At 47.4% G+C, this 22,636-nt stretch overlaps 1 protein-coding gene across 2 annotated transcripts in view; it reads left to right on the top strand.

The window, feature by feature from the left end:
- The first annotated feature begins 1,952 nt into the window (after window positions 1-1,952).
- Unc45b (unc-45 myosin chaperone B) overlaps window positions 1,953-22,636 on the top strand; it is a 32,502-nt gene continuing 11,818 nt past the window's right edge. The window contains exons 1-14 of one of the 2 annotated variants that reach the window (XM_070027187.1): window positions 1,953-2,031; window positions 2,361-2,528; window positions 3,352-3,388; window positions 4,442-4,617; window positions 6,813-6,902; window positions 8,469-8,636; window positions 9,625-9,793; window positions 12,854-13,024; window positions 13,939-14,110; window positions 16,549-16,849; window positions 18,483-18,577; window positions 18,788-18,929; window positions 19,739-19,879; window positions 21,998-22,125. In XM_070027187.1, coding sequence (XP_069883288.1) covers window positions 2,361-2,528; window positions 3,352-3,388; window positions 4,442-4,617; window positions 6,813-6,902; window positions 8,469-8,636; window positions 9,625-9,793; window positions 12,854-13,024; window positions 13,939-14,110; window positions 16,549-16,849; window positions 18,483-18,577; window positions 18,788-18,929; window positions 19,739-19,879; window positions 21,998-22,125 — 1,958 coding nt within the window. In that variant the 5' untranslated portion in view covers window positions 1,953-2,031. Of the gene's footprint in view, window positions 2,096-2,360; window positions 2,529-3,351; window positions 3,389-4,441; window positions 4,618-6,812; window positions 6,903-8,468; window positions 8,637-9,624; window positions 9,794-12,853; window positions 13,025-13,938; window positions 14,111-16,548; window positions 16,850-18,482; window positions 18,578-18,787; window positions 18,930-19,738; window positions 19,880-21,997; window positions 22,126-22,636 lie in introns of both variants that reach the window. The other variant, XM_070027189.1, reaches the window with a different exon arrangement.

The raw sequence follows: 22,636 nt of genomic DNA, 5'->3' as shown, positions 1-22,636 counted from the left end.
TCCATGTGTTAGGGCTGGACTTTATGTTCAGCTGGACAGTAGAACCTGCCAAGATCGCAGAGCGAGGAGCACAATCAAAAGTGGGTGACCATCCTCTATGCTGCTGCTGATGGTTCTTTCTTCTTCTTCTTCTTTTTGTCAGTCATGGGGCCTGAACTCTTCAGCTCAAGGCTAGCGCTCTCCCACTTGAGCCAAAGCACCACTTCCAGCTTTTTCTGCTTATGTGGTGCTGAGGAATCGAATCCAGGACCTCATGCATGCAAAGCAAGCACTCTACCACTGAGCCACCTTCCCAGTGCCCCTATATTTCTTCTTTAGTGTCATATCTATATATGTATATATATATATATATGTATATGTATGTGTATATACATATGGTATATTTGGCATCAAAGTACTAATTCATGCATCGCATTCATTCATTCCCTCAGGAGACTCTTTTCTCCAGAAGAGTAGGGAGCTGCCTGAGTGGTCCTGGACCTCTAGGGCAGAGGCTAGAACTAGGAGATACTGAAGGGCACAAGTTCTTCTTTTCTTCCTCCTGCTCCTCCTGTTCCTCCTGCTCCTGCTCCTCCTCCTCCTCCTCCTCCTCTTCCTCCTCCTCCTCCTCCTCCTCCTCCTCCTCCTCCTCTTTCTCCTCCTCCTCCTCCTCCTCCTCCTCCTCCTCCTCCTCCTCCTCCTCCTCCTCCTCCTCCTCCTCCTCCTCCTCCTCCTCCTTTTCCTGCTTTTGGCAGTCATGGGGTTTGAACTCAGGGTCTGGGCACTGTCCCTGAGCTCTTTTTGCTCAAAGCCAGCACTCTACCATTTTGAGCCATGGCACCACTTTTGGTTTTCTGGGGGTTAATTGGAGATAAGAGTCTCACAGACTTTTCTGCCTGGGCTGGCTTTGAACCATGAACCTCAGATCTTAGCCTCCTGAGTAGCTAGGATTACAGGCATGTACCACCAGTGTAGCTTGAGGGCATGAGTTCTGAGTAGTGAAGTAGCCTCGTAAGGTCACCTTGGGATCCCTTAGCAGCAAAGAAACATCACAGAAGACCCTTCTGTGGAATGCATAGTTCTTGTCCTGATACGAGTCTCTTCATGTCCCACAAGGTTTTTGGTGACATGGAAGGTTACCATCCTTGGACCTGACCTAGGCCTTGTCTGTGGGAGTCTGATGGTGGAGAAACACAGCCTACCCTCAGAGAGTTCCCAGTCTGATGGAGGAGGTGGGCTGAATATATTCCCCAGCCACCAAGAGGAAGGGACAGGAGAGAGCATGCATACCCAAACAGTAACCCACTCACAGTGGACAGAATTGGCAAGTCAGTTGTCTTTCTGAAAAGCAAGAACATGTTCAACAAGGAAATTCCAGAACAGTAGGATGCAAGTCTAAGCAGACGAGGGGAAGCATTTTCCTCCGCCTTGTCCGCCCCCTCCCTCCAGAAAGGCATTTCTGGAAGACTCCAGTTGGTTGGGGAGCTGGGCAGCTGCTCTGTGGCCAAGTCTATCAGCCCCTCAGCTGTCACTCTGCTCCCAAAATAGCAGGGACAGGAGGAGGGGGAAGTTGTTTATCTAGGACAGGGTGTGTGTGTGTGTGTGTGTGTGTGTGTGTGTGTGTGTGTGTGTGTGTGTGTGTGTGTGTGTATGTGTGTGTGTGTGTGTGTGTGTGTGTGTGTGTGTGTGTGTGTGTGTAAAAGGGGCATTATAGCTGTACCCAGGAAAAGTTCCTGTCCTTTCTGGATCTTTCTCTGTCTTGAGGGGTATGAATCCTCAGGATTGTCCCTGAGCAGGGTGCTCAAGAGGCGGAGGCTAGACAACACCTGCACGTGGTCATGACTGTCCAGTCCTGGGAGGGGGAGGGCCCTGGGTATCAATGACAGACTCCAGGGCCACCTGCCCCAGTGGCCAAATATGGTATGGAGCCACTGGCTGGGGTGATAAAGTCTCTTGGATAGGGGCTAGGAGGGGCAGACGGAGGCCACTGGCCGAGGTAGATCCCAGAACTCAGAAGTAGCACCAGGAAGAGGAGGAGGCCTCACAGAGACAGTGAGCTGGCAGCTGCAGGGAGGCTGGGCAGGGAGAAGGCCTGTGGACTTTCATCCAGGCCTTTGTAAGACCGTGGGCCTTTAGTGTGGTGGTTTCACCTACCCCGGCTGGGAGGGATGGAAAGAGAGACATGTGAACTCTGACATCTCTCACTGGAGCAGAGCTCTGGGCAGATGTGACAATGTCCTCCAGGGTCAATGGGTTTGGGGGTGCTGGAGGTGGATCTCATCCCAGAGAATCCCCATCCTCCATCCTAGTGGTGGAGGCCTGGAGTCCTGCCCTGAGTCTGGAGCCAGGGCTGGTGAGACAGGGCTGCTCTGTCCCCACAGATGGCAGAGGCAGAGGCAGCAAAGCTGAAGGAGGAGGGCAACTGGCATTTCCAGCGTCAGGACTACAAGGCGGCCACCAAAAGCTACAGTCAGGCCCTGAAGCTCACCAAGGACAAGACCCTGCTGGCCACTCTCTACCGGAACCGGGCGGCCTGTGGCTTGAAGTTGGTATGAAGCCAGGTGGCAGTCCCAGAGGGTAGGGGATTGTTGGGGATGGAGGCAGGGCTGTGGCAGCAGTCGCTGGTCCCAGCCATCAACCCTGAGTCCCTTGGGTTGGAGAAGGTGTCTCCTACCACCTGACCCCACTGCTCTGGAGACATGGAAATTCATCCAGCTCAGAGTCAGCCCAGCGTAGATGCTGTTCATGTGTTATTTGGTGACATCTTAATTACTGCCACAGGCTCAGCAGCCCTGTTGCTATTCTGACTGTGACTCAGGGAACCTCTCACCTCCAGAGCTGCAGGATTAAAAAGCCAGCTTTTTCATAGCCAGACACTTGTGGCTCAGGCTGGTAATCCTAGCTACTCAAGAGGCTGAAACCTAAGGATCGATATTAGAAGCCAGCCTACGAAAGAAAGTCTGTGAGACTCTTATCTCCAAAGAAATCAGCAAAACCAGAAGTGGAGCTATGGCTCAAGTGGTAGAATGCCAGCCTTGAACAAAAAAGCTAAGGAACAGAGCCCAGGCCTTGAGTTCAAGCTCCAGGACCAGCACAAAACAAAATAAACAAGTAAAAACCCTAGCCACTACCGTCGGCTCCTAATTGCACCAGGAAATCCAAGGCTCTGAGGGCTTGATTCACTCTCCTGAACTCTCTCAGAGTTCTAGCAGAGCCAGAATTCAAACCTGGCTTTCCCTTAAGCCGAAGCCTATCCATTCTTTGGATCCTGGGCCTCTAATAGCCTGCAGCTGCCTGGGTAAGCATACCTCCTCTGGTTGTCTCTGCACTGAGTCCCTGTTAATCAAGCCCTCTTTCTCCTCTCTTTTTCAGGAGAGCTATGTCCAGGCAGCTTCCGATGCCTCCAGAGGTGAGTGCCCGCTGCCTACATACCACACACACATACCTGCCCCTACACCAGTCCCAGCATGTCTGTGCAGGAGTTTTTGAGCTGGTTACCATACTTTGGAGACACAGTGCTGGTTTGGAGTGGGCTAGGAAGGGCAGGAAACAGCTGGGGAAGGGACTGGAGGCTTCTGGGGAGAATAGTGCTGGAAAGCAGCAATATTTTGCCCAGGGAAGGCAACTTTCAGGTGGATGGACAGTGGCTTCCAATGCCTTGAAGGCCTTCAAAAGGAGGAAGGATTGGATTTAATTTCTGGGTGGGACTATGATAAAAGAACACATAAGTGTGCACTGGAGCTTGAACTCAGGGCTTTGCACTCTCACTTGGCTTTTTTATTTTTTGCTCAAGGCTGGTGTTTTATCACTTGAGGCACACCTCCATTTCTAGCTTTTTACTGGCTAGTTGGAGATAAGAGTCTTGGAGGATTTGTCTGCCCCAGTCTGGGACTTTGAATTGGGATCCTCAGATCTCAGCTCCTGAGTAGCTAGGATTATAGGCATGAGCCACCAGCGTCCCAGCAAGAAGGGGAAAGGTTTTCTGATTAATCTATTGTCTGTCTTGAAAAGGAGGGTGCTTCCTGTCACTTGTGGTGTGCAAGGGGGAATTGGATTAGCCCTTAACACCCCCCTCTTTTTTTTCAGTATTAGGAAATGAACCCAGCACCTCTCACAATGACAGGAAAGCCACTTGAGGATCCACAACCCCAGCCCTTTTGTTCATATTTTGTTTTTGAGATAGAGTCTTAACACTTATTCCAGGGCTGACTATGAATTTGCAGTCCCCCTGCCTTTACCTCTTGAGTAGTTAGGATTGCAGGCACGTGCTGCCACACCCAGTCAGATCACTCAGACTCTTTCAATCTGAGAGACAGTAAGTCTCTCTAACAAAGGGATAGTGTGGGCCAGAAGGTCTGTGTGCGTAGACCATCTTCAGGGAAGACAGGATTCTGAGTCAGGGCAGTGGGAGTGGTGATCTGCAGCCTGGGCCCCTGAGGACCTGCCTGCCTTCCCTCTGCAGCCATCGACATGGATTCGGCAGATATCAAGGCTCTATACCGGAGGTGCCAGGCGCTTGAGCACTTGGGGAAGTTGGATCAGGCCTTCAAGGATGTGCAGCGCTGTGCTACTCTCGAACCTCGGAACCCAAACTTCCAGGAAACATTGAGGAGACTCAACACCAGCATCCAGGAGAAGGTAAACTGGACTATTTCACAGACTTCAGCTGCTCCTGGCCTCTTCCCAGGAGGGATGATCTGGAGAAGGGGACATCAGGACAGACCCACCCCTACACTTTGAGCTGGAGATAGCAAATGGTACAGGCAGGTTCCATGGAGTAACTGGGCAGATGCACCCACCTGGGAGAGATCGAGAAAGGTGCTATGTGATGCCATCTGAGAAGCAAGCCAGGACTAGAACATTGTTTGGGAAGAGGGGGAGAGGTGGTACTGGAATTTGAACTCAGAGCCTCAAGCCCTCATTCAGTTTGCTTACTCATGGCTAAGTCTAGAGCTATATCTCCAGCCTTGCTTTTTTAGTGGATATTTTGGAGATGGAGTCACATATACTTTTCTGTCTTTGAACAGCTATACTTGGATCTCAGTCTTTTAAAAAAATTGTTATTATAAAGGTGGTATACAAAAAGGTTACAGCCAGGCACTGGTGGCTCATGCTTATAATCTTAGCTACTCAGGAGGCTGAGATCTGAGGATCGAGGTTCAAAGCCAGCCCTGGCAGGAGAGACCGTGAGACTCCTATCTCCAATAAACCACCAGAAAACCGGAAGTGGCACTGTAGCTCAAGTGGTAGAGTGCTCGCCTTGAGCTGAAGAGCTGAGGGACAGTGCCCAGGCCCAGAGTTCAAGCCCCACAACTGACCAAAAAAAAAAAAAAATCACATGAGCTAAATGTTGATGGCTCACCCTAGCTACTAAGAAGGCTGAGACCTGATCACTGAAACCAGCCTGGGCAAGAAAGTTGGTGAGACTCCTATCTCCAATTAATCACTCAAAAGCCAGAAATGGAGCTGTGGCTAAAGTGGTAGAGTACCACCCTTGAGTAAAAAAGCTCAAGGACTTGGACACTTTCAAGCTCTGAGTTGGACAAGCTTGGATACTTCCAAGCCCCACTATTAACACACACACACACACACACACACACAATTAGCATGTCTACAACATGCCCTTCCTCTCTTCTCAGGAGGACAAAGGTAGCAAAGATTCTAGGAATCAGGGATTCTGAGGTGGGAAAATGGACATGAGATCGTATCTGGGAAGATGTCTATACACACATTCCAGGGGGAGCCTGGACCAGAGGGGGAGGCATCCTGTATGGGAACTATTGATTTCCTGGGGACTCCTTGAGTATGTCAGTTTCCTCCCAGAAGAGGGAGTAGAAAGTACCTGTTCATTCAGTTCCCTGCTCCAAAACCCAGGAAATACAAGGTACCTGGAGCAGCCTCTGTAAGGGATCCACAGTATCCTGTCTGGGTACAGACTCAGGGCTGGGGAAAGAAGTGAGGGAGGGATCTGAGAAGTGGTAGACGAGGGTGGAGCCTCTACAGTCCAGAGGCAGTGAGGGCAGATCCACACTAAGTCATGAGGGAAAAGGGGGAGCAGGTGAATTGCCCCATTAGGTCATGCCATGAAAGATCTAGAGCAATGGGATTGTGCTGGAGGTGTGGTTCAAATGGTACAGCACCATGCTAGTAAGCCTGAGGCTGTAAGTTCAAACTCCAGTACCACCAAGAAAATAAGCAAAACCAAAACAAACATTAGGGTCTCAACTTACCTGGAGTAATACTCAAAATCTACTTCTAGTTTTTGAGCCTGGAGACTCCATTTCTATTTCAGTACTTATTTAAAAATCTAATGGTTTATGCTGATTGTTTACTCCAAAATTGGACTAGTGATCTTTGTTGTTCAAGACTAGGTAAGCTTCAGAGGAAAAGTGCTTGAACTCAGGGCCTGGGCATTGTCCCTGAGCTTTTGTACTCAAGGCTATCATTCTAACATTTTGAACCATAGCTCCACTTCTGGTTTTCTGGTGCTTAACTAGAGATAAGAGCTTCACAGACTCTCCTGCCCAGGCTGGCTTCAAACCGAGATCCTCATATCTCAGCCTCTTGAGTAGGTGGGATTACAGGTTTGAATCACCAGCAGCAGGATGAGGATGTAATTTTGCTCACCATTTTATCTCCAGTCTCTAGAACAATGCCTAGCACAAAGTTGTACCCTTTCTGGAATGAATATATGAATGAAGAGGCTGGGGTCCAGAGTAAATAGCCTGACATCTGGGGAGATGAAATGTACATGGAACTGGAAGAAATTATGTGATCCCCACACACACACTGGCCCCTCACCTGCCTCTCTCTGCTCCCTCTTCTCTCCTCAGCTCCATGTGCAGTTCTCCACAGACTCAAGGGTACAGAATATGTTTGAGATCCTCCTGGACCAAAACAGCGAGGCTGATAAGCGGGAAAAGGTGAGTCCCACATAGTGCTAGCCAGCAGTGGGTGCTCTCAACTTGCAGCTCTGGCTTCTTGCCAGCCTTTCTCTGGACAGGAAAAAAAAAAGACCCCAAATTAATCCCATTAGAAAACAAGCAAGAACCATAGAAGGACCGGAGTTAAGAATAATCCATTGTGGGGAGACATCCAACAAGGTTGCATGCTATGTTATTTAAAACTGGGATACTTTGTTTATTGTGAACTTTTTGGCATTGATTTTTTAAAATGTTGCATTGGATATTATTTATCTGGATTATTGAGATTTTTTTTTCTGCTACTCTAAGTTTTGCACTCAAGGAGAAAACTTCACCTGCCTCATAGTTTCAGGCCTGAGAAACAAGGGCACATTCAAATAAAGTTTTATTGGTTATTTAATTAATTAATTAAAGTACTAGAGATGAAACCCATGGCTTCACGCAGGCTTTGCAAACAGCTTACCACTTGAGCCAACCACCTCCAAGCCACAAATTTTGTTTCCTTTCATTTAGCAATAGTACAAAGAACTCATTCTAAAATATTAAATATATTTATTGATACCATTATCTCTTCAGTCAGATTTCTTGTGTGTGTGTTTTTTCCTCCATGGTGCATCTAATCCTCCTTTGGAATAAAAAAAGTGCCTCCCCACCTTTTAGTATTTTGTATTTATAAGAATTTAACAGGGGGCTGGGAAGTTGGCTCAGTGGTAGAGTGCTTGCCTCCCATGCATGAGGCGTGGGGTTTGATTCCTCAGCACCACATAAGTAGAAAAAAGCTGGAAGTGGCGCTTTGGCTCAAGTGGTAGAGCGCTAGCCTTGAGCTGAAGAGCTGAGGGACAGCGCCCAGGCCCAGAGTTCAGACCCTACCACCGGACCCCCAAAAAAGAAGAATTTAACAGATAACACCCAAGGGGGGGTGTTGGTTTTTATGGTAAATGAACTTATATAACATTCCTTTATAATGAACTTATGAAGACATAATGAGTTGGTAGGGATTAAAATAGCTTTGTGTTGAAAAGTACATAGCCTTAACAGGTAGTGCTGTCCTGGTCTTGCTTGCCTGAAGTCTCAGGCCTCTCCAGGGCTTGTACCTGCCTCTCTGACCACCTCTTTCTTTCCTCAAGGCCTTTTAAAGTCCATATATTCTCAATTTGGGCAACTTTAGGATGAGAAAAGCAAAGGAGCCATCAGACACAACCACCTAATTTTTCAAATGAAGAATCAGAAGCCCAAAAAGGCACTGTGATTCTTGCCCAAAGTTACTAGCTAGCAGGTAGCAGAACCAGAACTCAGATCCAAGGCTTGTGGATCCTATCCAGTGCTCTCTGCCCATCACCTTCTACCTTCTCGAGAACTCCTTCCTGAGACTTGCAAGTTGCTTTGACGTCTGGATTATGTTGTTGGGTTGTGTCCCAGGAATTAGATTATAAAATAAGAGGGGGAAAAAACAACAACAACCATGTGGTGAAGACAGCCCTTGTGCCAGCCCTTGTAGTTGGCTCAAGGTCAAGAGCTATACAGTCATGAGTTGCTCAGGACCCTCATTGTCTCTCCCTTCCTCAGGCTGCCAACAACCTCATTGTCCTAGGCCGAGAGGAAGCTGGAGCTGAGAGAATCTTCCAGACCAATGGAGTGGCCCTGCTGCTGCAGCTTCTGGATACTCAGAGGCCCGAGCTGGTGCTGGCTGCAGTGCGCACCCTGTCAGGCATGTGCAGTGGCCACCGAGCTCGGGTGAGGCCCCAGTGACCTGGGAAAGGGGGTTCTTGGTGGGGATGGACAGCTACCCACCAGGGATCTGGAGGGTAATGGGTGGTCAGGGGACAAATAGAAACTGATACAGAATATAAAAGGTTTCCCAGTGCCCCAACCTTAGTCTTATGGTGCCTGGTTTAGGAGTGACCAAGACCTTTCCCTTTTGTGCTGGAAACAAGTGTCACTAAGTCAGGTTTTTTTTCTTTTTTTAAACTTTTATTTTATTTTATTATAAAGGTGATTTACAGAGGTGTTACAGTTACATACATAAGGTAATGAGTACATTTTTTGTCAAACAGCGTTACCCAGTCCCTCATTTTCTCTTACTTTCTCACCCTCTCGATAAAGTCAGGTTATTGAAAGTGGCTTTAGGAAGGGTTGAGTACAAGGTTCTTGTTTTTTCCTTTTTTGTACCAGTACTAGGTCTTGCAATCAGGATCTGGGTACTATTCCTTAGCTTTTTCACTCAAGGCTGGCACTCCATCACTTGAGTCACTGGTCCACTTCTGGCTTTTGTTTTAACTGATAAATTGGAAATAGTCTCTCAGATGTGTCACTTGTGCTGACTTTGAACCACAGTCCTCAGATCTCAGCCTCTAGGATTACAGACATGAGCCATTGGCACCAAGCTACTATTGTTCATTGTAGTTTGAGATTCTGTACTATCTTTTAGACTCAGTGTGTGCCATTCACCACATCTCAATGTGGTGCAAGGTGGTCTTAGCATGGAGCAAGAGCTTAAAAGTCCTAGGTGGTAGTGGTGGGGAGGGGTTGCTGTATTGGATAGCACAGATCCAAATCTCTAGAAGGAGGTTTCCCAGGCTGAGATCCTGCTCAGGGCACTGGTTGCCTGCACTCATACCCTATCTCATGGAGTGGGGCTGGGGTTTGATACTCCCCACCCCCAGCCCCTGTCAGAGCAGGAGGGAGGGGCAGAGCCTTTGACTGTGGTTTCTGCTGTACTTAGGCCACAGTGATTCTGCATGCAGTCCGAATAGACCGAATCTGCAGCCTCATGGCAGTGGAGGATGAGGAGATGTCTCTGGCTGTCTGCAACCTGCTACAGTCCATCATCGATTCCCTGTCTGGGGAGGACAAGCGGGAGCATCGGGGGAAGGAGGAGGCCCTGGTTCTAGGTAAGAGACGTTTTCCGGTTCTGGTTCAAGTGGACTTAAAGGGACAATCAGTTGCCACCTCCGACTGGGCATTTCCGGTGTACCTGGTTTCATTTCTATATGTATGTCCTGGCAATAAAAGCATGGGAGGCAGCCAGGCACTGATGGCTCATACCTGTGATCCTAACTACTCAGGACACTGAGATCTGAGGATTGTGATTTGAAAGTCCATGAGACTCTCATCTCTAAACACCCAAAAAAGCTGGAAATGGAGCTGTGGCTCAAGTGGTGGAGTGCTTGCCTTGAGAAAAAAAAAAAAAAAAGCTCAGACTCTGAGTTCAAGCCCCAGGACCAGAACGAAAACAAAACAAAACAAAAACAAAAATATGAGGGGCCCAGTGCAGCATTTGCTGTAGCTAATAGGTGGAAATAAACCAAGTGTCTATCATGGATGATTGGGTAAGAAAAATGATATATGCATGTGATGGAATTTTGTTCACCCTTACAAGGAAGGATGATCTGACATGGATTGGCCCTGAGGATGTGGTGCTAAAAGAAATAAGCCCATCACAACAGGGCAAATACTGTGTGGTTTCACCTACATGAACTACCTAGAGCAGTCAAATGCACAGAGACAGAGGCAGAATGATGGCTTTTGGGGTCTGGGAAAGAGACATGGGAGCTGCGGTTTAATGAATAGAGAGTTTCCATTGTGCAAGATGAAAAAAAGTTCTGTGCATGTGTGTACTGGGGGCTCACGCCGGTAAACCTAGCTACTCCAGAGGTTGAGATCTGAGGATTGAGATTTAAACTCAGTCAGGCAGAAAGACCATGAGCACTTATCTCCAATAACCACCAAAAAGCTAGAAGTGAAGCTGTGGCTCAAGTATGCCAGCCTTGAGCAAAAATACATATGCCAAGCAAGAGCACAAGACCCTGACTTTCACACCCCAATACCAGCACAAAAAAAGTTCTGTGGATTGGTAATGCCATGACATTGTGAATTTACTCAATGCCACAAAAATTGCATACATAAAAATGGTAAACTTTATTTTGCATATACTTATGAACAATTTGAAAAAGGTAGCAGAGTCTTATCAGAGAAATTTGGAAAAATTTGGAAATATATAAATGTGAAAAAATGTAATCATATATTAAAATGACCCTGTAGTCACTACTATGTCCATATGACATTCCTATATTTTTCCATCTATGTCAATGTCAATAGTCATATAAATTTCAATTTAATGAAATTGGAATTCTGGCTGGGCATTGGTGGCTCATATCTGTGATCCTAGCTACTCAGGAGGCTGAGATCTGAGGATTGTGATTCAAAGCCAGCCCCGGCAGAAAAGGCCACGAGATTCTTATATCCAATCAACCACCAGAAAACCAGAAGTGGTTTGAACTATAGCTCAAAGTGGTAGAGTGAAAGAGCTCAGGGATTGTGCCTGGGCCCTGAGTTCAAGCCCCATGATCAACAAAAAAATTTAAAAAGTTGGAATTCTGCTATAAGTAGCTTAATTTATTGATTAATGTTACTATTGTATACCATCTAATATTCTTTTTTCTTTGAAACAGGGTATTACTATATAGCTCAGACTGGCTTCTAATGTTTCCTCTAATTCTTCCCTTAACTTCCCAAGTGCTGGAATTATAGGCATTCACCACCTAACTCAACACATTTAATATTCTTTTTTTCCCCAGTGTATGTGTGGTTTTTTGCACTCAAGAGTAGCTTTCTACTACTGGAGCCACAGCTCCACTTCTAGCTTTTTGGTGGTTAAGCCAGCCCAGGCTAGCTTTAAACTGTGATCTTCAGATTTCAGCCTCTTGATTAGCTAAGATTATGGCATGAGCCACCAGTTCTTAGATTAAAAAAAAAAAAACCTTTACAAATAGAGGCCTTGGAAGCCTTTGGTTGTACCACAGATCACATGATCAACTCAGAGCCAGCCTGGGGGAGGTCCCAACCAAGAGTGTGAATTCTAGAGTCTTACCTCATTCATGATAGGAAAGTATAATCTTCCTCAAGTCCTCTGAGAAATAGTGACTTATTGCTGGTCTGCTACAAAAATCCTAAAACATATTGATTTCAGATCTGTGTCTCTGTAGCTTGTACTCACCTTTGGTCCCAATTCTGCACCCTGGAGCCTCACAGAAGGAGTCTGTTATGACGTGGTTTTATCTGAGAACAGACTATCAAGTCCACTGAGGACTCTTCCTTAGTGTGGCAGGGCCCAACTCCTTCCTTCCTCTGTTCTTCATCTGACATGATTTGGAGATCTCTATGTCCCTGCCAGCTGGCTTGTCTTTGAGCTCCATCCTAGAATGAGAACTAAAACCCCTCTAGACCTTAGGGAAGTCAGAAAGAGCAAAATTAGGAAAAAAGAAAAAAGCACTTGTCTTTTAATACTCACTAGTTTGGGGGAAGCCCTGGCCCCATAAGCAAAGCTGGCATTTGGGCTCTTGGCGTGCCTGGATCTGTGGGAAGTGGAGATTCTGTGTGGAGTATAAATTTCCTTTCTGCAGAATATTTTATTGACCCAGTCTATCAAAGCCATATAAAATATGCCTGGATCTTTGCCAATCATGCAAAAGACTTTTTTTGGGGGGGGGTCCGGTCATGGGGCCTGAACTCTGGGCCTGGGCGCTGTCCCTCAGCTCTTCAGCTCAAGGCTAGTGCTCTACCACTTGAGCTACAGCGCCACTTCTGGCTTTTTTCTTTTTGCTTATGTGGTGCTGAGGAATCGAACCCAGGGCCTCAGGCATGCAAGGCAAATGCTCTACCACTGAGCCACCTTCCCAGCCCGCAAAAGACTTTTTTAAGAACCAGGAGCTGTTACCATAGAAAAGACTGTTCAGATTAGCCAGATGACCCCCCCACTTACGGGTGTTATCTGGGGAGTTTTGTTTTCTTTGGGGGATGAGATTGGAAACATTATCCTCTCCTGGAAGTATCTACCTACGCAGAAAGCAATGGATTCAATATCTTCCGAGTCTTTCTAGGAGCTTCTTTCATTCCTGATCCTATCCACACGGGACTTTATCCTTCTGTTTGCTCTTATCCTTATTTCTCAGACACCAAGAAGGACCTGAAGCAGATTACCAACCACCTGCTCGACATGCTGGTTAGTAAGAAAGTGTCTGGCCAGGGCAGGGACCAGGCGCTCAACTTGCTCAATAAGAATGTCCCCAGGAAGGACCTGGCGATCCATGACAACTCACGCACCATCTACGTGGTGGATAATGGTGAGGAGGTGGGAGGAGGGCAGGCACCAAGTGAGATTCTTGTCTGTGAGGGCGGGGACTCTTCACCAGTTTAGCTGGTAAAGGTGTAGGGGAAAAAAAGGTCTGAATTCTATCTTTCAATACTCTAAGAAAAACAGGGGATCATAATAACCAGCAAATATACTATTTTCTGAAGATGTACTAGACATTCATTGAATGCCAATGGTGTCTCCAGATTAGCACTAGGCTGCTTCCACACTTTTCCTGATTGGGTCTTCTAGCTTTGTAAAGTAGGGAGTATTATTTCCATTTTGCAAGTAAAGAAACTGAGGCCCTGAGAGAAGACATTATAAAAACACGGTATGTGAACAGGGGGGTGCCAGTGGCTCACACCTGTAATCCTAGTTACTCAGGAAACCGAGATCTGGAGGATGGTGGTTCAAAGACACTCCAGGCATGAAAGTCTGTAAGATTCCATCTCCAATTAATAAACAAAATTCTGTATTCGAGGCATGGCTTACGTGGTAGAGTCTTAGCTGAGCAAGAAAGCCAAGCAAGAGCATAAGGATCTGATTTCAAGCCCAGTACTGGTGTGTGTGTGTGTGTGTGTGTGTGTGTGCGCGTGCGTGCGCACACGCATGAGCACATGCACACAGGTACCGATTGTACATCACAGAATGTTAGCCCTGACCAAGTCCCCAGAGATCAGCTAGTCTGGAATCCCTTGAAAGAATGTGAAACAGAATTGTAGAGGATGAAGGTTACTCATGGTAGGGGCACGGTCACTGGGAGGACCTGGGTCTCTCGGCCCCACCCCAGTGCTCTGCACCAAGGAAGGCTTATGTTGCCTAAAGGCAGATCTTACTGAGGGTAGAAGTATGTTGGTGAAGGTAGAGCCCAATGGGAATCTCACACTTGCCCTTGTTGATCTGCAGGCCTGAGAAAGATCCTAAAGGTGCTGGGCCAGGTTCCTGACCTGCCTTCCTGCCTACCCTTGACGGACAACACTCGCATGCTGGCTTCCATCCTCATCAACAAGCTCTACGATGACCTGCGCTGTGACCCTGAGCGTGATCATTTCCGCAAGATCTGTGAGGAGTATATCACGTGAGTCCCCAGGGGCCTCCCAGGGCTAGCTCTGTGTTAGATTCCTAATTCCCAAAATTAGCCATTTAGAATTGTGGGAATCATTGACTTTCAGTAGCATAGATGTTTGGGAGTGGTTCAGCCAGGTGATTCTGGTTTGGGCATCTTCCGTGAAGTCACCATCTTGAGTTGGCCTGAAGCCTGGTGCCAGTGGCTCACACCTATAATCCTATTTACTCAGGAAGCTATGATCTGAGGATCATGGTTCAAAGCCAGCCCAAGAAGGAAAGTCCATGAGATTCCTATCTCCAATGAACCATTAGAAAACTGGAAGTGGCACTATGGCTCAAAGTGGTAGAGCACTAGATTTGTACAAAAGAGCTCAGGGACAGAGCCCAGGCCCTGAGTTCAAACCCCACAGCCAACAAAATAAGTAAATAAATGAAATAAAAAAACAACAGATAGCTCAGTGGAAGCTATTTCTAATGTTAAAAAAATATATATTTTTAATCTGGACATAATTTAAATCTACCAGAGGCTCTTATAGTGGACTGGAGTACCGGTGAACTTGTCAGGAGGGAGGTTGGCTCTATCAGGACTTTAGGAAACATGTGACCTTGGAGACTAAGCCAGGCTTTGGGGAGTTCTCAGCAGCCAGGCCACCTAGGTCTTCTCACTGCCACCTGTCACCTCGGATGCTCCTCCTTGTGTGTCCTCTCCTTTCCCCTCTCATTGTTACATGGCCATTTGACACTTTCCCACTGATTTTCCAGCTTGTAAAATACTGGGATTTCTGGGACACGACCATTGCTCAGAATGAACCATGGCTCAGGAAGCTGAGTATAAGTCTTAGGCGGGTGAAGATCCCACCTTTACTCTGTTTTTCCTTCTCTTCCCAGGGCAGAAATCTTTTTGCAAACAGCCAAAAAAGAAGTAGTTTCATCTTTTTCTTTTTTTGTCTCTTGAACTTAGGCCTGGATGCTGTCCCTGGGCTCTTTTGCTCAAGGCTAGTGCTCTATCACTTTGAGCCACAGTTCCACTTCTGGTTTTGGGGTGGTTAATTGGAGATAAGAGTCTCACAGACTGGGCTGGGAAGGTGGCTCAGTGGTAGAGCACTTGCCTTGCATGCATGAGGCCCTGGGTTCGATTCCTCAGCACCACATAAGCAAAAAAAATGACAGAAGTGGCGCTGTGGCTCAAGTGGTAGAGTGCTAGCCTTGAGCTGAAGAGCTGAGGGACAATGCCCAGGCCCAGAGTTCAGGCCCCACGACTGGACCCGCCCCCCCCCCAAAAAAAAAAGTCTCACAGACTTTCCTTCCCAGGCTGGCTTCAACCCACTATCCTCAGATTTTTAGCCTTCTGAATATCTAGGATTACAGGTATGATCCACTAGCTCCCAGCTAGTAGTTGAGTCTTTGCAAGATAATATTTTAAATTTCTATTGCCTAGTTCTTTTTTCTTTTAAAACCCATTAAAATGTAAAACTCTGCTTAGCTCCCCAACTTCACCAACTCCTGACTATCCCCAGCTTCTACTAGCCCCCAACTTTGATTGACTTAAAGGTTCCTGTGTCTTTGCCTGCCACAGCTTCAGCTATACTAATTTCTGGAGTTCTTCATGAGATCCCCAAGTTCCACAACCTCATGTGGACAAGGGGAGAGGCTGAGGGTGGCTGTGAAAGCCACACTATTCCACAGGAGCCCTCGCTGCTAGAAGGACAATCAGCTGACAGCTCTTGACTCTTGTCTCTCTTTGGGACTCCCCTCAACTGAGGAGTGATGTCTCACCAAGTCAGCCTCTATGACTTGTCCCCACCCTAATCTGGAACAGCTCTGCCAGGCATCCACACTCAGAACTGTTTGAGCTTATTTCAATGCCTCCCTCTGCCCACATGAGCTTCCTTCTCTTCTTCCTAAGAGCTCTTTCTAATAACCTTCCTGAATGTTGGTCCCTGAATCAGAGTGTGTTTCTCAAGGAACCTCTCTGTGACACCTCTGTAGTGTCCTTTACCCTCCCCACAACTCTGAAAAGCAGAGAAGTAGCCTCAGTTTACAGATCAAGAAGCGGAAGCTTAGTAGATTGTCCAATGTCACACAGTGTCTGAAAGAGGATCCAAATCTGTCTGCTTCCATTTTTTCCACCTGCTGGTCCAATTCTGTGTGTGTGTGTGTGTGTGTTTGCATGCCTCATGCCAATAGTGGGACTTGAACTCAGGGTCTTGCATTCTCACTTGGCTATTCCACCGAAGACTATTATTCTACAACTTGAGCCATGCCTCTACTTCTGGCTTTTTGGTGGTTAATTGGAGATAAGGGTCTCATGGACTTTTTACCCAGGCTGGCTTTACACTGTGATTCTCATATCCCACCTTCCTGAGTGGCCAGGCTTACAGGCATGATCAACCAGCACCCAACTTCCCTTGGGCCAATTGTTTTCACAAGCCTTGCCCTCTGTTTTAGGGGCACATTTGACCCACAGAACATGGACAAGAATGTGAATGCCATCCAGACGGTGTCGGGGATCCTGCAGGGGCCCTTTGACCTTGGCAATCAGTTGCTGGGAATGAAAGGTGTGATGGAGATGATGGTGGCGCTGTGCGGCTCAGAGCGTGAAGCAGACCAGCTGGTGGCTGTGGAAGCACTCATCCATGCCTCCACCAAGCTCAGCCGGGCCACCTTCATCATCACCAATGGGGTGACCTTACTCAAAGAAATCTACAAGACCACCAAGAATGAGAAGATCAAGATCCGCACGCTGGTGGTGAGTGGGCTGGCTACCAACCACCCTCCAGTATAGGTACCAGACATGGTAACAGACATGGTAACTAGTGAGAGCAAGAAGAGTGAGGCGTGGCCCATCCTGAGGGGACCATGCACCAGGAGCCACTCATGCCCATGCTTATGGCTGGGCAGGGAGACAGAGATTCAGAAGGGTGGACCCTGAGATTAACCTGTTCTCCATGCTGTGAAGGGCACTGAAATGATTTATCCAGAAAGTACTTCTGAAGCAAACACTAGCAACTCAGTTTCCTTAACCAGCTTTTACATGGCACAGCTCAAACTGGTTATCTTTTTTTTTTTTTCTCCACTTTTCATTTGTACTATGATTATTTTCATGGATCTTTTCTTTATCTCATAAACAAGGACAGGGATTTAAGTAAGTCATTGATTTGTTTCTTTAAAAAAAATCCATACCAGCAGGGTGCTGGTGGCTCACACCAGTAATCCTAGCTACTCAGGAGGCTGAGATCTGAGGATTGCAGTTCAAAACCAGCCCAGACAGGAAAGTCTGTAAAACTCTTATCTCCAATTAACCACTCAGAAAACTGGAAGTGGACTGTGGCTCAAGGGGTAGAGCACTAGCCTTGAGCTGAAGAGTGCAGGGACAGTATGCAGGCCCAGAGTTCAAGCCCCATGACCAACCAAAAAAAATCCATATCAATTTTTTGGCTTGTTTTGAGACAGAATCTCACTCTGTAGCCCAGGGTAGACTCAAACTCAAGATTATCCTGGGGGTTATAGGTGTATTCCACCATATATATATATATATATATATATATATATATATATATATGTACACACACACACACACACACACACAAAATGAATTACTGGCTGGAAGATATGTCTAACATCTGTTCTCCCAGCTACATGGGATACAGAGATAGGAGGGTGGTGGTTTAAGACTAGTCCAGGGAAGAAAAAGAAAAAGTTATTGAGACACTATTAAAAAAAAAAAAGCAGAGTGAGGTGGGTTATATCTTTAATCCCAGCTACTCAGGAAGCGGAGGTAGGAGGATCATGGGTTTAGGCAAAAGCTGAAGACTAAACTAACGTGGGGTATATGGCTAAAGTTGCAGTGTGCCAGTCTATCAAGTGCAAGTACACAGTGCCCCCCCACACACAAAACACATAACTAATTTTTACTTTGGCCATGATTTCTGGACCCGTCTGTGCCATTATGGGCCTTTCAAAATGTCTGTGAGACCAGAATAGTGAGGGGACCAGCTTCCGGTTTGAAGGCATCCCCCACTAAGAAATCAGAAGAGGGGGGGCTGGGAAGGTGGCTCAGTGGTAGAGCGCTTGCCTTGCATGCCTGAGGGCCTGGGTTCGATTCCTCAGCACCACATAAGCACAAAGAAAAAAGCTGGAAGTGGCGCTGTGGCTCAAGTGGTAGAGCGCTAGCCTTGAGCTGAAGAGCTGAGAGATAGTGCTCAGGCCCAGAGTTCAGGCCCCATGACCGGACCCCCCCCCAAAAAAAGAAATCAGAAGAGGGGTCCCCTGAGGAAAAGTATGTGTCCCAGGAGAGGCAAACAGGACAGTATGGGACCCATAGAGCAAGACCTGGCCCTAGCTCTGGGGCCTGATCTGCGTACCCATCTGCTCTCCTGCAGGGACTCTGTAAGCTTGGCTCTGCCGGCGGCACTGACTATGGTCTCAGACAGTTTGCTGAAGGGTCCACCGAGAAGCTGGCCAAGCAGTGTCGAAAGTAAGAGAGTTGTTCCTCCCGGTCCCATGTCTCCTCTTGGACCTCTGTTGTGGAGGGGGTGGGGACTCTGGGCCATCTCTGGGGCAGTGGGCATTGGATAATGTGAAGTTCTTCACCTCTGCTTACAATCCTGAAGTCATTTCTGTCTTGACTGGAGACCTTTACCTTCTGTACCCTCTCTCCCTCCTTACTTCTCCCTCCTCACTTCAGGTGGCTGTGCAATTCTACCATAGACACTCGGACCCGACGCTGGGCTGTGGAGGGCCTAGCCTACCTCACACTGGATGCTGATGTGAAGGATGACTTTGTTCAGGACATCCCTGCTCTGCAGGCCATGTTCGAGCTGGCCAAGGTGACCTCAGGGAAGGGCTCTTGCACGTAGGCCCAAGGGGATTGGATGGCTACATCATCATCCTGACTCTCCTCCCTCTCCTGCATAAACCTGCATTGGTCCCTTTCCTTCTTTAAGACTTTCATCCTACCTGGCTTATAGGTGGACTTGTAGTGCTTCCTGCCTTTTTGACAGAGGGAAGGTGAGCAAGAGGAAGGTATATCTGCCTATAGCCCATAGGAAGTGAGGTCCTGTGGACCATCCCCTTTCTCCAAGGTAGTGCCTTACCTCCTCTGGAGCAATTTCCACTAGGACCAGATTCAAGTCTAGCTCCCAGCCAGTCCATACCCAGGTGCTAGAACTGGGTTTGTAAAGGAGCTACAAGGGCTGGGAAGGTGGCTCTGTGGTAGAGCGCTTGCCTTGCATGCCTGAGGCCCTGGGTTCGATTCCTCAGCACCACATAAGCAAAAAGAAAAAAGCCGGAAGTGGCGCTGTGGCTCAAGTGGTAGAGCGCTAGCCTTGAGCTGAAGAGCTGAGGGATAGCGCCCAGGCCCAGAGTTCAGGCCCCACGACTGGACCCCCCCCCAAAAAAAAAAAACCTATAAAAAAAAACCTATAAAGGAGCTACAAAGCCAGGAGCTGGGTATAGACATTTCTGGTCACTCTCTCCAAGGTGATGTTGGTTTTATAAGTAGGGCGGACCCTTGGTCATCTGTGTCACAAGGATTTCTCCACATTGAGCTCCAAAACCCACTGGCTCCCAAGCTTCTGTGCTCCTATGGGTCTTCTAAGCAGAAGCCAGATCCAAATTTCTGTTCTCTCTCCTCCAGACCAGCGATAAGACCATCTTGTACTCAGTGGCCACCACCCTGGTGAACTGCACCAATAGCTATGATGTCAAGGAGCTCATCCCAGAGCTGGTACAACTTGCCAAGTTCTCCAAGCAGCACGTGCCTGAGGAGCACCCAAAGGTGGGTACTGGGGGCCCTGAAGGGGATGGGGGTGCTGTGCCACCACACCTCCAGAAGGAGTGGATTGGAAAAAAATGTGTAGCGCAAGTATGAGAGGATTGGATCAATCAGAGATGATTCTGGTAAATTTCCCCACCAGGTGGCACTTGTGTCTATCTTTGTTTTAATTTTCCATCTTGGAAAAGAAACACTTTTTTTTTCTCTATTAAGCATATGGAGCTGTGACGAATGGTTCACAATTTTGTTGTCAATTTCATGGCTGTGAGACCATTTTATCTCATGCTTCAAGACTTATAAAACTTTGATTTTTGGAGCTATCTGGATTTGGGGATGAGTGCTGAGTAGGAACAAAAGAAAAGAGGGCTAAGGGTCAGCATTTGTCCAGAGGTTACAAATCCTCTGGAGGTCACAAGGTATGATGATTTCCTGTATACCAGGGTGACATTTGAATATTATCTGCATATAAATGTATATTCAAATCATTTCCAGCCAGGAAGATCAATTTCAATGTTTGAAGATAGATGGACAAGAGAAAATAAACCAGGCACTGATGTGATCACGTGACCACTGCTAATATTTGACATATTACCCTCCAGAGCCTTTCTTTCCTTGAACATCTTTTCTTCCTTCTATATAGTCACAATCAGAATGGAATTATTTTGTGCCAGGTTTTGGGGGTCAATAGTGTTTTCCACATTGCTATCTCATTCTCTGAAGCTTTTCATTTTTGGTATCAATACAGGGACTGGAACTCAGGACCTGGGTGATTGCTATTCCTGAGCTTTTTTGCTCAATGCTAGCATTCTACTATTTGAGCCACAGCTCCACTTCCAACTTTTTGGTGATTAATTGGAAATGAGAGTCTTGTAGACTTTCATGCCTGGGCTAGCTTTGAACTGTGATCCTCAGATCTCAGCTCCCCCTGAGTAGCTAGGATTACAAGCATGAGCTACCAGCACTGGCTATGAAAAGCACAATTTTGATTTTACCTTTTTTGTTTGTTGTAGGGATTGAACTCAGGGCTTGGTTCTGTCCTTGAGCTTTTCTGCTCAAGGCTAACACTCTACCACTTTGTACCACAGCTCCACTTCTGGTTTCTTGGTGGTTAATTGGAGATAAGAGTCTCACAGACTTTACTGCCCAGTTTCAGCTTGAACAGTGATCCTAAGGTCTCAGCCCCCTGAGTAGCTAGGATTACAAGCATGAGCCACCAACTGGCTATGAAAAGCACAGGTTTTAATGTTAAAATTCTAGGAGAAGTCACAATCCAGGTAGCAGCAGGGCTGTTCCTTCTGGAAGCTGAGGGGAGGGAGAATCTATGTTCTTGACTAGATTTTTGTTGTTGTTGTTGGTGGTGGTGGAGCCTGAACTCTGGGCCTGGGCACTGTCCCTCAACTCTTCAGCTCAAGGCTGGCACTCTACCTCTTGAGCCACAGCATCACTTCTGGCTTTTTCTGCTTATGTGTGCTGAGGAATCGAACCCAGGGCCTCATTCATGCAAGGCAAGCACTTTACCACTGAGCCACCTTCCCAGCCCTGATGGACTAGATTTTTTTTTTTTTTTTTGTCAGTCCTGGGCCTGAACTCTGGGCCTGGGCGCTGTCCCTCAGCTCTTCAGCTTAAGGCTAGTGCTCTGCCACTTGAGCCACAGCGCCACTCCTGGCTTTTTCTGCTTATATGGTGCTGAGGAATTGAACCCAGGGCCTCATGCATGCAAAGCAAGCATTCTACCACTGAGCCACCTTCCCAGCCCTGGACTAGATTTTTATCAGTGGCTTCTAGCTACCACCTTTCTCCCTTGGCCTGTGCCCTCCAATCACTCCAACCTCCTTGTCACATTTCCCAGTACTGACTTCCATCATCTTGCCTTGGGGTTATTTTGTGATTGGGTTGTTCCCCCATAGATAATCTAGGATTATGTTCTCATCTATAAATCTCCTTAACTTGGTTATCTCTAAAGCATCCCTTCGGTCACATAAGGACATATGCCATCACCAGGAACTAAGTTGTGGTCATCTTGGGGGCCATTGTTCAACTGTCCATGGGAAGTCAGTCCTATAGCCTCCTATATGGCCTGATGCTCAGGCCCCTCCCTAGCACCACCCTTTTGTCCCTCAGGACAAGAAGGATTTTGTCGACATACGGGTAAAACGGCTCCTGAAGGCGGGTGTCATCTCAGCACTAGCCTGCATGGTGAAAGCTGACAGTGCTATCCTCACCGACCAGACCAAGGAACTACTGGCCAGGTGTGGCTTTGGTGGGCTGTAGGGGACAGAGAGACAGGAGATAGAAAATATGGGGACTAAGTGAGGGGTTGGGCTACTGAGCATCCTGGGAAAGAGCCATCTTGTGTCGGTGTGTGTATGTGTGTGTGTGTGTGCGTGTGTGTGTGTGTGTGTGTGTGTGTGTGTGTGTGTGTGTGGTATTGTCCATCCTGGCTACTTGTGTCCCTAGAGATGAAAGGCTGGATCTCTGTGCAGACTGGTTGGGAGGAGATAGGTTAGTGTAGTGGATACCATAATTTGGGGGGGTGGGCGGTGGTACACAGGGCTGGTTGGAGTGCAAGCAGTGGCTTTCAACTGGCCAGACTGGAGGATAAGCAGACTGGCCTCCAAGAAGGCGTCATGACAGTGGTGACCACTCAATGGAGTCCTCAAGGGAAGGACAAAAGCCATTCAAATGCAGAGGAGGGAAGGACTCCAGCCAGAGAACACAGCATATGCAAAGGCACCGAAGATGAAAGACAGAGGATGGAGA

This window comes from Dipodomys merriami, unplaced genomic scaffold (genome assembly GCF_024711535.1).
Source record: "Dipodomys merriami isolate MVZ:Mamm:240054 unplaced genomic scaffold, mDipMer1.0.p SCAF_19, whole genome shotgun sequence".
Lineage (NCBI taxonomy): Eukaryota > Metazoa > Chordata > Mammalia > Rodentia > Heteromyidae > Dipodomys > Dipodomys merriami.
The sequence above is the reverse complement of the archived record's forward strand: the minus strand, read 5'-3'. Positions and strand labels throughout refer to the sequence as shown.